Source organism: Podarcis pityusensis (assembly GCF_964106645.2).
Source record: "Podarcis pityusensis genome assembly, chromosome: 3".
Classification (NCBI taxonomy): Eukaryota; Metazoa; Chordata; class Lepidosauria; order Squamata; family Lacertidae; genus Podarcis; species Podarcis pityusensis.
Window position 1 is genome coordinate 4,617,447 of NC_138026.1, and position 14,461 is coordinate 4,631,907.

The window sequence follows — 14,461 nt, forward strand, 5'->3', positions numbered from 1 at the left end:
AGGAGGCAGTTCCCACGTGTGTGCAGGGCATCTCAGATGCAGACCTCACAGGAGTTGACCTTGGAGGAGCTCAGCTTTATACAGTTCAGTTTTTGTTATACAGCATCTTACAGATTTCTGGTGATATTTTAGGCCTTTGGCTAATTAAGCAGTCTATGGCAGGGGTTCTCAAAGGGCGTGGCAGGAGAGGATGACAAGATTCATGAGCAATCATAACTAAACATTCAGTGTAAGATCAAAATGAGAGCAAGAGCATCAAGTGTGTGTGTGTGCAGGGAAGGTTCATGTTCTTATGTGGTTGCATTGTTTTATATTTTCTGGATGTCCCATGATCGTATTCTAATGTAGTTGTGTTCTATGTTACAAATCAAGCACTGCTGGGAGTTGTTCGTTTGTTTTCCAATCATGCTGCACAAACAAATTCTGAGTGTGGCCCAAATAAAAATATTTGGGAACCACTGATCCTTTTAAACTGGGTGGGTGGGTGGGTTTGATGAATAGTTTTTTGGCTGTTGTTCCTTACTATGTTATTTTTGTGTGTTTATATTGAAAGCTGCCCCATGATCCTCAGACGGCCGATATAGAAATGTAATATATAATAATAATAATAACAATAACCAGGAAGGCCAGCTTGAATACAGTGGTACCTCGGGTTACATACGCTTCAGGTTACAGACTCTGCTAACCCAGAAATAGTGCTTCAGGTTAAGAACTTTGCTTCAGGATAGGAACAGAAATCGTGCTCCGGCAGCGCGGCAGCAGCAGGAGGCCCCCTTAGCTAAAGTGGTGCTTCAGGTTAAGAACAGTTTCAGTTTAAGTATGGACCTCCGGAACAAATTAAGTACTTAACCCGAGGTACCACTGTAAAATATTCGGGTGGGTGGGAGGTAAGCCCCGCCCACTTAACCGATCACATGATGCGGTGCACACACATTATTTGAATGGCAATGCTCATCAACTTTGGAGAGTCCGGCCCCCTGAAATATTTTATTGGGGGGGGCGGGCTGAAGGGATCTCGGCTCCTATGATAACAAAAACAACTTTACTTTCGCAGCCTGAAGAATTTCATCATTCCCACAAGACATCTGTTTCTGAGCATTGAAGTCAGCCAAAAAACAACACCCCCCACCCCGCCCCCGCTTGTGGTTGTGCGCAGCCAGCAAGCCCCTGTCCGCGTCGCCTGGCGCGCAAGACAGGTTTCCCCCGGCGCCCGCCCGGGCGCGCAGCTTCGTCGGCCTCGGCGGGGCGAGAAGCCCCTTTCCGGAGGAGGAGCCCCGCCGCTCGAGTCCGCCCGGGGAGGAGGAGGAGGAGGAAGGGGCGCGGCGGCCGAGAGGGAGGCGCCGGCAGCTCGCCGGGCAGCTTCTGGGCACGGCGGGCGCCCCGAGATGCCCTTCTCCGGGGCCGGGATGGAGGCTCCGCCGCGCACCCACGGCAGCTGAGCGGGCGCCGCGCATCGCCCACCTACCTGCTGCTCCAGGTGAGCTGGCAGCGGGAGTGGGGGGGGGGCTGTCCAGAATGCTCTCCAAGCATGTGCAGAGTGCCGTTTGTCCTCCCGCAGTCAAGCGCAGCGCATCGCTCGGGCGCAGTCGAGGGCTCCCCTACACACCTTTTTAAAAAGCCCCCCAGGTCCGTTTGCATCCCGGCCCGAAGCCAGGTGAGGAGAGGGCTCCGGCGGCAGGATCCCACCCCCCACCCCCGCCGGATGATGCCCGTCTCTCTTTTTTCCTGGCAGCCCCTTGGCGCTCCGCCGCAGGTGCCCAGATGCCCGGAGAGGAGCGGCTGAAGGGCGCGGAGGACTTTGCGCAGAGCCCCGCCAGGGCGCCTGGCGAGGTCTGCAACGCCGCTGCGAGGAATCCTCAGCGAAGGGCGCTTGCTGCGTTTTCTTCGGTCCTCTCTGCGCGCGTCCGGGCTTGTCTTTGCGCACCCGCGTGTCCTGTTTGCGTTGCCTCTCTCTTTCAGCTGCGTTGCGCGGTGCCTGAAGGTGGGTTTTTGCCTCGGTTTTTCCTTAGCGGCGAATCTGGCGCTCATCCTCCTCCACAGTCTAGGAGGAAGGCGAGATGGGCTGCCCTTCATTGCTCAGAGAGTTGGTCCTTGGGGGACGATGCAAGCCCTTTCCTACCCAGCTGGCCCGTCCTCATCTACCCCCTGCAATTAATTGCAGGAGATCCTACTCGAGATTACTTAAATTGGATCACATTAACTTGTTGACCGGTCTGTTGGTGCTCACATGGGGAGTGGGTGGGTTAAGAGAATAGACTCTCCATAATCTTTCAACACAGCCCCATTGAATTGTAACCTGCTCCGTTTATTTTGAATATGGAATATTGTTGTTTCTTTAATAATTGCCAAGAGTGCAATTTTGTGTGTGTGTGTGCTTTGATGAGGGAGATGAAGGGAGGTTCCCTTGCAGTTTTCTTCCTGGATTATCTAATTGCCCATCAAATGCTACACATACAAGACCCAGGAATCTTGAGGAGGCCTAGATTCTTGCTTGTATGCAAGAATCAAGCGCTGGTTGGAAAAGGAACAGGTCAGTTTCCCTGCTTCAAAACTCACAGCGAAAGGTGCTCGATGAGCTGTCTTGGCAGCCTAACTTGTCTCTGGGCGCAGATTTTCAAACCCCTGGATGGCTTGGGCCTGTTGCCCTGTTCTTGCTTGCACAGAGGAAGTCCAGGCTCCAACCTTCAAAGGTTTATAATGTCATTGGTTAGGTGTGGCAAGTCTTCAAAAGGAGCGCTTTGGAGGGAACTGGAGAAAAGGAAAGCAGTGTGGTTATAAAAGCATCTCATGTGTACAAGTTGCAGAATCAACAGTGGTAGAATTTACACAAAAGCTCTTACAGTTTATTAAGTTAATTAGGATTAGTGTGCCCCTCCTAGTAAGGGTAAAAGGAAGGAATGTTAACTTCTTCACTTCTCCATAAACAGTATAAGAAGCCACATATTTGGCTGAAAAACTATGCAGAGGAATCTCCTCCTCGTGCACTTTTGTTTTTAAGTTATTTTTGGTACTTAGAATAGTAGTTTTGTTTTTCTTGAGTCAATTTTGCAAGTGGGTAAGGAATGTCTTATAATGGCTTTTGTTGATAGACTTTTTTTACGCTGTTACAGCCTTTCAGCAAAGATTTCCTCTGTTTATTTGTGGATTTAAAGTTTTTTCCAGCTTTTGTGTAAATATAAATACACTAGATAACTTATCTTTTTACTGTTGTTGTTTTTCTGAACGGATAATGCTTTTATATATTCTTTGTTGTGGATCGATCATCTTATGGAGCTCCTTTTTCTTACACCCTTTCCAACTCAGTCTCCTGCTAAGCCCTTACCACAATTTCAGGCATAGTGCAAAAATTAGGAATGAACTAACTAATCAATTATTTCTCCAGCTACAGTCACTGACAAGTTCATTCAGCCTCATTTCTCCATTAAGATGATTTTTTAAATAAAAAAACTGCATTAAAATGTGAATCTAAATATGTATTTCTGGAAATACCCACCACTAGATATATTTTCTCTCACTATACTAATCGTCAAATACATTTTGATATATATTTTGAGCAGAGAACTGTGCCACCATAATTGGAGAACTGCAAGCTGCATTCTGAACCACACATTATTCCAGGAGGTTTAAGTCAGGTCAGCTAATACTGGAATTAAAGTCCTATTGTATAGGTTATTCCCCTGAGGAACCATGCATCGCTCAGTTCTCCACTGGAGCTTGCAGAGGTCATAGAATTGAACTTAGCCTGTGCCAGCTTCTAACAGTGTTCGCTCATATACAGCATTTCTGTGAATTCAGGCTTGATTGGCTTTCTGCGTACCATGCAACCACAGTTATCGCTGGAGTGTTTGCAGTGGATTCTGCTACATGCAGCTTTGCATGAGAATGCATGCGTTCAAGGCCCAGGGGGTCAGCAACTTTTTTCAGCCGTGGGCCGGTCCACTGCCCTTCAGACCTTGTGGGGGGCCGGACTATCTATATTTCGAAAAAAAGTACAAACGAATTCCTGTGCCCCACAAATAACCCAGAGATGCATTTTAAATAAAAGGACACATTCTACCCATGTAAAAACACGCTGATTCCCGGACCATGCGTGGGCCGGATTGAGATGGCGATTGGGCCGCATCCTGCCCCCGGGCCTTAGGTTGCCTACCCCTGGTTCAAGCCCATCAAACAAATGAATCGTGCAAAGTTGGGATGGGTGCTGCCAAAGCCTTATGAGGAACGGTTGAGGGAGTCAAGTATGTTTAGCCTGCAGAATAAGAGACTGAGAGGAGATATGAGAGCCACCTTCAAATATCTCAGGGGCTGTCACATGGAGCAAACTTGTTTTCTCCTTATCTGAAGGTAGGACTTGAACCAGTGGCTTCAAATTACAAGAAAAGGGATGGACTAAGCATTAGGAAGAACTTTATGACAGTAAGAGCTGCTTGGCAGTGAACGGACTCCCATGAGAGGTGGTGGACTCCCTTTCCTTGGAGGTTTATAAGCAGAGGTTGGATGACCACCTGTCATGGATGCTTTAGGTGAGATTCCTGCATTGCAGGGGGTTGGACTAGATGACCCTCAAGGTCCATTCCAACTCGACGATTGTGATTTTATGTTGTGAACCACCCTGAAACCTACGGGTATAGGGCGGTATACAATTTTTTAAATAAATGATAAATAAATAATAATACAATGCTGTGATTTTGTCATCATAACTGCTGTATTTTGCCCCTGTTTCTTTGCTGTGTCCTACTAGGAGTCCTTGAGGGATGCGGGTGGCACTGTGGTCTAAACCACAGAGCCTAGGACTTGCCGGTCAGAAGGTCGGCGGTTTGAATCCCCGCGACGGGGTGAGCTCCCGTTGCTCAGTCCCTGCTCCTGCCAACCTAGCAGTTCGAAAGCACGTCAAAGTGCAAGTAGATAAATAGGTACCGCTCTGGCGGGAAGGTTTCCGTGCGCTGCTCTGGTTCGCCAGAAGCGGCTTAGTCATGCTGGCCACATGACCCAGAAGCTGTACGCCGGCTCCCTCGGCCCATAAAGCGAGATGAGCGCCGCAACCCCAGAGTCGTCCGTGACTGGACCTAATGGTCAGGGGTCCCTTTACCAGGAGTCCTTATCTGCTACTATTTTGTGATTTTAGGCATCTGTACTATTCCTATGTTTTGTAGCAGCCATTGCATCACACACAAATAAAATCAATCTGACCTCTATAGAAAAGGTTTAAAAATAATTAAAAATTTGGGGGAAATAATTTGCCAGTGTACTGCATCTAACCTTTTTCTAAACTAGAACTCCTTCAGACATTTTGGGGGGAGTATTACATAGACACCCCCTCCCCCAAATGCCAAGCACAGCAAAACAAACATACTGATACTTCTGGAAACACGTTTAAAAGTAAAAACAGTGGACTATTGAACCATAGAAATGCCGAATTCTGTACTCCCTGGGGGCACATGAGCATAACTTTGCAGATGGGAGTATATGAGCTCAGTATCCTGTTTTAGTACTGCAGTCAGCCAGATGTAATTGAGAATTGGTTGCCCAATGCCAGATGTATTATGCAAAAGACACCTTACAGAATGCTAGGCAGACCCATCTGATAGATGCTCTCCTTTCTGTTTAAACTGACTTAACAAGTTTTAAAAGCTCTTGAAGCTGTGAAGATGAGCTTGAAACTGTGTGAGCAATGCTTGGTTTCATTTCAGAAGCTGTGTGGAAGGACTCGGATGGGGGGGGTGATTAGGCAAAAAAAACCCAGCATTATCCGGAGTATTCTGGCTATAGCAACACCCATTTTATCCTCACGTTCTTTAATACGTGCACCAGCTAGTTGTGCCTCCCCCAGTCTCTTTAATTCGCATCGGCTAAGTTACTCAGACAAGTTGCACACAAATGCTGTTATTTGGGAGTAGCCAAAATTATTCAGCTCTCCGAAGGATAGAGGGTAAGCTGAGGCTGAAATAGATGCCCTGCGAAGTGAATATAGCTGTTCAGCAAACGGCTTCGCCCACGCAGAAATGAGAGAATAGAAGCTTTGTGGAAGTGAAACAGTGGAGGCTGCTGACCTTGGGCTTTTCAGTCTGTAATGTTAATTGCTTGTTGCTTTGTTCATCATCACCACATGACTGCTGAAAACTGGCAAGTTGCTCTTGTTTGCTAATGTCCTGGAATTTTCTCAAATGAAGGATTCAATGAGCGCTGTTGATTTTTTAATATTTTTTTAGCTTGTTGTCCAACTCTTCAGTGTTTTCTTGATGTTCAGATATTTCTGAGAAATATTGACTCTTAATTTAACTCTTCCAACACCAGCGTTTTCATCAAGACACCACAGATGCACCGTACTTGTTTTGTTATCCAAGCAGCATGAGATGGTTATCTGTGGTCATGGGAAACTTGTAGAACAGATTTTCTTAGTGTAATTGCGATAAAGAAAATGTGTCCTTTGCATCTGCTAATAATGAACTGGGGGAGTTATGTGGTTCCTAATAACACATTTAGCATCGGTTTGGACCATAGTACTAAATGGAAACTGTGTGGAAGATGCTGGCATTACAAAGTGACAAAACAAGTGGATAGAACAAAAAACCAATGAAAGCCCTCACAGGGTTAGCCGTCATCATCCAGACCTTTTGATTTTGTGTTGGGGGGGGGGGTGAAGTTGAGTATAGCTGCTCTTTCTATTTCAGGGAAAGATGAAACAGTGAATTCTGAATTAATTTAAACTTCAAAAACGGTTGTTTTGAAAAGCAGCTCTGGTTGAGGTGGATGTGAAAATTAGGCTCCCTTTCGCTGGAACTTCGTTTTCAACAGTGGAGGAGTGGGAATTTGGTAACATCTGTGAAGTGGGTGGAGAAAATCATTTGACTTTCACAGGAGGTGAGAGTTAGCAAATTATTACGTGGTCAGAGGGCCTTTTTCCTCTTCCCCTTTCCTCCTCCTTCTTTTAAAAAAACATAATTTGCTGCTTGAAGCAGCTAGGAACTGTGACTCCTGCTACACACTTTCAAAACAGAGCAAGAAATCACCATGTGCATTGTACAGAGGGGAAGTGGGAAGATGGCTGCCTTGGCTATTGTAATTGTAAGCTAACTGTCCGCCCTCTTGGAAGTCCATCTTCCTCACTGGATTGCCCATCTCATTCTCCTGCTCTTCAGGAGGGTTTCTGCACAGGCAACAACCTTTGCAATTTAGCTGGACTGATACTTATGACCTGGCCTTAGTAAGATGCCAGCGTGAAGCAGCTGGAGGTGTAATACAAAAGCAAGGAACACTAGGCTGCCAGCTTTTGTTGTTTAGTCATGTCCAACTCTTCGTGACCCCATGGACCAGAGTACGCCAGGCACTCCTGTCTTCCACTGCCTCCCGCAGTTTGGTCAGACTCATGTTTGTAGCTTCGAGACCACTGTCCAACCATCTCGTCCTCTGTCGTCCCCTTCTCCTTGTGCCCTCCATCTTTCCCAACATCAGGGTCTTTTCCAGGGAGTCTTCTCTTCTCATGAGGTGGCCAAAGTATTGGAGCCTAAGCTTCAGGATCTGTCCTTCCAGTGAGCACTCAGGGCTGATTTCCTTCAGAATGGATAGGTTTGATCTTCTTGCAGTCCATTGGACTCTCAGGAGTCTCCTCCAGCACCAGAATTCAAAAGCATCAATTCTTCGGCCATCAGCCTTCTTTATGGTCCAGCTAAGAATGCCAAACAATTGAAGGACCTTGCCTTCAAAACTGAGGAGCACAATGATCTTTAATAGTTGCTTATCTCCCCACTGGGGTGTTAGGGGAGGGGAGGTACCTCTGGTGGGGGACATGGCCTGCTCCTTCTGGAGTGGCTTGTCCTCCTTTGGTCCACACCCTGCGCTTAGCTCTCACCTCAGGCTCCTAGAAGCTGTCAGCAGCCACACCTCCAAAAATGGCTTCGACTGGCCGGCTAAACCAGGTGAGGGAGCCGATGGGTCTCAAACCCTCTGTGGGCTCCGGCTGATTGAGTGGACAAGACCAAGAGTGGGTCCAGTGGTCAATAAGGTGGCTTCTGCACATTCTGTGGAGGGACATGAGGTCAGATGGGCCTCCTCGATGAGCTACCTTCCCAGGTTGCTGAGCCCCATCAGTTTCCTTTACCGCACGTGCAGAAGCCTCCTTTCTGACAGGCATCATGGTAAGAATGCATACGTTTTAAGTCCATTGGTTCCTTAGTTTGCAAGATCTGTGAATGGGAGCGGGAGTCAACGAATGCATTCCATCAGCGGAAGCCCTGTGGAAGTGCTTCTTCAGGAGGGCTTTCTGCCCCCCAAATTGCCTCAGGGAAGTTGAGGGAGCTGCCAAAACTGTACATGGAGGATCATTCCCTCTGAGAAGCTGAAACACTTGCTCAGATGCAACTATCGCCTTAGCTTAATGTTGAATTCCTCCTAGGATGTGTGGTTGTTTTCTTAAAACAAGTTTAATAGCAGCTTTGCACAGGGGAGGAAGGAGACCATACACAGAAGACTTGAGTTCCACCCTCCTTGCTCCTGCCTTCTGTCCATACTTCTTAGATATCGTGTGACACACAGTGACATACACAGAGACTATGAAATATCTGCCTCCGCTTATTTTCAGTTTCTGCTCTTGCTAATGGCTTCTCTTTCTCTTTTCGCTTCAGGGATCCACAGGACCTTGCCACACACTTCGGCACGATGACAGCCATCCTGGAACGGATCAGCACCTTGTCCGTCAGTGGACAGCAACTCCGCCGACTCCCAAAGCTCTTAGAAGAAGGCTTCCCCAAGATGCCTGGCACCGTCAAAGAATCCGATGTCCCCCAGCTCTTCCGGGAGCCGTACATCCAAGCTGGGTATCGCCCCACGGGGCAGCATTGGCGCTACTACTTCTTCAGCCTCTTCCAGAAGCACAATGAGGTGGTGAACGTCTGGACCCACCTGCTGGCAGCTTTGGCTGTGCTGCTGAGGTTTAATGTTTTTGCGGAAGCGGAGGAGTTGACTTTGGAAGTCCAGTCCCTGCCCCTCTTCCTCTTTGTCCTCTCCTCCGTCACGTATCTCACTTGCAGCCTCTTGGCTCATCTCTTGCAGTCCAAGTCTGAGATGTTCCACTACACCTTCTACTTTGTGGACTACGTTGGGGTCAGCGTCTACCAGTACGGAAGTGCCCTGGCCCATTTCTACTACAGCTCTGATCAAGCCTGGTATGACAAGTTCTGGCTCTTCTTCCTGCCGGCAGCTGCCTTCTGTGGGTGGCTCTCCTGTGCTGGCTGCTGCTACGCCAAGTACCGCTACCGACGCCCTTACCCCGTCATGAGGAAGGTGTGCCAGGTGATCCCAGCAGGGCTGGCCTTCATCTTGGACATCAGCCCCGTGGCACACCGTGTGGTTATGTGCCACCTTGAAGGTTGCGAGGAGACGGCTGCCTGGTACCACACCTTCCAGATACTTTTCTTCCTCGTCAGTGCTTATTTCTTCTCCTGCCCGGTTCCCGAGAAGTACTTCCCAGGTTCCTGCGACATCGTTGGCCATGCCCACCAGATCTTCCACGCCTTCCTGGCCATCTGCACACTCTCCCAGCAGGAAGCCATCTTCCTGGATTACAAGAACAGGCAAGACATCTTCCGCAGGCGGCATGGACCCCTCTCCGTCATTCTGTCCTGCGGCTCCTTCTTTGGCTTAGTGGCTTGCAGTGCTGTCACCGCACACCTCCTGCAGCGCAGGATCAGGGTGGAGCTGGCCAAAAAGGAATCCTGAGGGATCGCCGTGGGGACTGGGCTCAGGCCCGGCCTGCTTGAAGGAAACCAGCAAAGATGAGACTGCGTATAAATACTGTATATAAGTAAATTAACAAAGGGAGTTGCCTCTATAAATTATAAACAAGGAGTTGCTTGCAGTCTGGAACTACCATAAAAAAGCTGCCTTATGTCCTAAACATTTTATTTTTTTTACTGCAGTGTAATAGTTGCTGGCCAAAGAAGCTTTCCAGGCAGATGTTTCTAAGTTGTCCTGAGTTACCTGCTGAAATTTGTATGTATGTCAAAGAGAAGTGGGAACGGATAAATAATATAAAAGGGAAGTACTACGGAAATGCTCATTTACAAAGGCACAATTCTAACCGAAATACTAAATCTGTGTCTGTCACAATGGATGTCAGGGTTCACGTACCTGAAAACCAAAAGTAGGAGTGTGTGTGTGTGTGTGTGTAGGGAATCCCTGCATATAGCAAAGTAGCATGTCAGGGAGAAGACCAGACCAGACCAGACCAGACTTCATCCACCTGCCATGCTACTGCAAGAGTTTTGTTTTTGCTTTGGGAGGCATTTAATAGTTTGAATTGCTACCTGCAACTGGAGACAGCACATCGTAAATACAGGTTTGTGAACTCAGGAGAACTGGGTTGTAGATCCAGGTATATGGTGAAGATTGACAGGGTTCAGGGAAATAACCCAATTTGGTCTGTTTCATTTTAATTACCTGTGGCCTTGAGGCTTGAACTGCTTCCTGAGTTGTAAATTTCAGGAATAAATATTTTACATGTCAGTAATACAGATAGTGCAAACAGGAGTAATGTTTAGTCTCAGTGATCTGTTTACCACTCTGATTTAGGTATTTGTGAATTCACAGCTCTTTTGTGGGAGAGAGAGAGAGAGCCACCTTTTCTTCTAGTAAGATGCCCTGTACTAGTATGTCCAAATTCCGTTTTTCTTCTGTGGGTTCCTGTTTGTTTAATCATAGCAAACGATTCCCCCATAGCAAAAGAGAAACCTTCCTCTAGGTGTGTATCCCCCCCCCCTACTTATGTCCCTCACCTCACCTCCTGAGTTGGTGAAGAGGAAGCAAGGTAATGTAGCCATACATGCAATTTTCTCTTGCTCACATAATCTCTTGGCTCTCACATTTTTTCTTCCATTGTTGAGATGTTTCAGATAGTGCAGCCGGCTTCCCTCTGCAACTTGCTTGAAGGATCTTGGGATGTGGAAAATAGGAGGGGAGAACATTTCAGCAGAACAGATACGAGAGAAAGGGAGGGGTGGGAGTCCATTTTGATGGGGTTCAGCTGGCTGTGAAGACTGGTTTTGACAGGAGCCCTATGACCATAAAATTGGCTGCTTCTCCATCACCCTCCTGGATCCTCTGATTATGCTCTGATTGTGAAGGTCTGTAGCGTCCATCTCTCTAGAAAATACAAGATCTTCTTGTATCTCCCAAAGGCTGTTATTTTTGTGTAGCCTAGTTCCTCCTTAGCCCATTTCTGTTGCCTCCACTGCACACTCCTGCTCAAATCAGCTGTCTGGGTAATGTGGTGAGACTTTTCTTCTCCTTTCTTTACACATAGCCAGAGAGGGACTGGTGATGTCTTCATCCGATGCACGTTGCCTGTTTCGCTTGCCTGCAACCTCTCCCCACAACTCCAAAGAAGCCGTCTTTGTTTGTGCAGTGGCTGTCTCAAATGTACACACCTCCGCTTAACCACAAAATTAACATGAAATCAGATGGAAATTGGTTTGTGGAAAACCTAAGATAGATATGGATTGTAGCTAATGTCATGTACAGCTTCAAACACCAGCCATGGGAACGAACTGGAACCAGAGTAAATGTCATGTGTACACAGGCAGCCTAAGATAGTGGAGCTTCAAACACCCCATTCACTTTCAGCTGTTCCTGCTATCCTTCTACTCTGCATGGGGTGAGCTCTGGGACCTGTGTGTCTTTTGAGAATGAGATACAGTCGTACCTTGGAAGTCGAATGGAATCCGTTCTGGAAGTCCATTCAACTTCCAAAACATTCGAAAACCAAAGCACGGCCTCTTCGGACGTTCGGGTCCCAAAATAATGTTTGCAAACCGGAAAAATCACTTCTGGGTTTGCGGCATTCGGGAGCCAAAACGTCTGAGTACCAAGGCGTTCGGTATCCAAGGTACCACTGTAATGGTATTGAATTACTACTCCAGTCTTGCCCACCTCGAAAGGACACACAGATTTACCCTAATCATTGAAGGAAGGCCAGTTAGGCTGGATTTACAGATGCACCAGAATGAGGCAGTAAAGTCCTGAGATGGTAAGAGTAGACCGTATCACTTTAGACTGCATTACGTGTGTGTGTGTATATATATACATACACACACACACACACACATATATATATATATATATATATATATATATATATATATATATATATATATAAATTTTTAAATGCACACACGTACTACCTGGAATGATGTAGCCGTCTTGCAGTGCTAGTTTAATATTTTGCACTGGTGTTTATTTTTTAAATATAATTCCTATCTGCAGAGTAGTGGGTACCATACATTCTGCTACCTAATTCTTCTCCATAAGACACATCTTGTACCAGATTAAGAATGCACTGGAGGTGTCAACATCTTCTTAGATGAAGCAAGGCTGGCGTGACTGATGGGTTTTGGTTTCACTGATAGTTTAGGGACCATGGTCTTCCATCTTCTCTGTCCTTTCCATCCCATAACCTCCCTCCCTGGCTCCAGCTTCAGAGTGTATTTTAGGGACAGCTCCTTTGGAAGATGGGCTTACCCGTAATGGCCTGGCTTCTCCTTTTGGAAAACGGCAGCTAATTGTATCCCAGCTTCTCTTGGACAAACAGGAACATGCAGAAATTCAGCACTAGTACCCTTCATGAAAATTTAAACAACGATAGAGAAAGAAACACTCAGGGATTGGTAATGAGATATGAAGCCATTCTTTCGTTAGAGCAATTTGAACGCATGCCCAGCTTGACTGTGAACAAATATAACGGGAACCCAGCGAGTCTTGGGCCTAGGCAGGATGAGGCTGTGTTCAAAGCTCGGTTTCCATGGGACCTGGTTTCTTTGTTGGTAGGGAATCAGCATGAAATATTAATTTCTCCTTTGGCTTGAAGGGTAGATTTTTGCATAAAATTGACTCCTGTACTGCTTGCTCTGCAGCAGTCAATGAGGCATATCATTCAAACTCGAGTCACTGAGTGTAGGCGCACTTTCTACCTTTGAAGCTGACGTTCTTGCTTTGTGTGCGACTCGGAATCACACGTGTAAAGTCAGACCCCCAGTTTCCAGCAAAATGTAATTTTCAACTGAGACAACTGATAGGCTCCGCTGATAGGCATCATGTTATCTTCTAGCATGTCGCTGTACTTAAACGGTGTTAAACAGAACATGTGTATGTTCTGTATGTAATGTAATGTAAAACTCGGTAATAACAGTAAAAACTCAGTCATAACAGAAAATAACTTTTCCAAGCTACTTTTGAGCCTGAACAGTGCATATCTGAAAGCCATTCTGTTGTGCCAGAATATGGCAGAACTGGGATAGATTCTGGACAGTAAGAATTCAGATTGCACCAGGGCCCATAGGTGTGTCGTTTTCAAATGCTTCCCCTTTGTAAAATCTAAACATCTCCCTTTGTGCCGCAAACTAATACAGAATAAATCTCTGATGTGATGGTTTACTACATGTGATCTTTTTACACCATTGAGCATTCAAAAGGACGACTCAGCCCACTTTTGCAGGCCGAAGTAGTACAGTAGTACAAAGAGAATACTCTCTGTAGATCACCTTCATGAATTTGGTGAAAGTTAGTTTGGCTTATGTAGATTTTAAAAACAAGGCATTTAGTCTTAACGTTTCTGATTTAAGTGCACCTCTTGCTTTTTGTCACCAAAAGTTGTTAATACAGTATAAGATATTCAAATATGTGCTAAAATTATTTGAAGAACCCTTATCAGCTTGAAGTTTAATGCAGCCGATTTCACTTTTAAATTACCACAAATTGAAAACTAACCAGCCAGAAAAAGGAACGCATGAAATGTCATGTTGGATATCTTTAAAATATAAGAAGGGAATTGATATGTTCATCGTTCTGAACTGGTGGACTGTATGAAAATTCTCAGTGATTTTAGACCACCACCTAGTGGTATAATAAACCAAGATTTTCTTATGGCTTTAAAACTTTGGACTTGAGATGTGTTTAACTTACACTTGAGGCTTGTCCCCACTTTTGCATGGGTCTGAGCAGCTTCCCTTCTGGCCCACTCCATTCTTTAGCTCTAAATCAGAACCAGTGACCATCTGCAAAAAACCCAGTTGCTGTTTGCTCCAATTGAGTGCTAAAGAGCAGTTTTCCTCAGAGGCAAGCAGCAGGACAAAAGGAACTCTGAGCTCTAAGCCCTTGCAGAGCTACTTTATTTTAATTCAGTAGGAGGTTCCTTTATAAATAATAATTTGACCCAAGTTACTTTTCTATTATTATAATTACTGTATGAGATACTAGTGCTGTCCATGCCCCCCTCTCTGGGACTTCACAAGTCACGTTCATAGCTCCTCAAGTAGTCAGTGGTTGAATGTATACTTCATACTTGGTTGGCCTAAAACCTGGTATTAAAAGTGATGACCGAGTCCCATTTAATGTATTGAAAGGTTTGTGACTGGCATCAGTGGGCCTAGAGATAAGCATGTACGAAGACTTCTGAATTACATTTAGTTTGAAA

At 46.1% G+C, this 14,461-nt stretch overlaps 1 protein-coding gene across 2 annotated transcripts; it reads left to right on the top strand.

Annotated features, from left to right (window-relative positions):
• The first annotated feature begins 1,339 nt into the window (after nucleotides 1-1,339).
• On the top strand, nucleotides 1,340-10,524 carry PAQR8 (progestin and adipoQ receptor family member 8). Of its 2 annotated transcripts, none has more exons than XM_080998306.1 (2): nucleotides 1,340-1,477; nucleotides 8,622-10,524. In XM_080998306.1, exon 2 carries the CDS (start codon nucleotides 8,656-8,658, stop codon nucleotides 9,712-9,714), a length of 1,059 nt encoding a protein of 352 aa, XP_080854432.1. In that variant the 5' UTR covers nucleotides 1,340-1,477; nucleotides 8,622-8,655; the 3' UTR covers nucleotides 9,715-10,524. The 2 variants fall into 2 exon arrangements, with proteins under 2 accessions (XP_080854432.1, XP_080854433.1); XM_080998307.1 differs by having other exon boundaries at nucleotides 1,363-1,477; nucleotides 8,632-10,524.
• The last annotated feature ends 3,937 nt before the right edge of the window (nucleotides 10,525-14,461 follow it).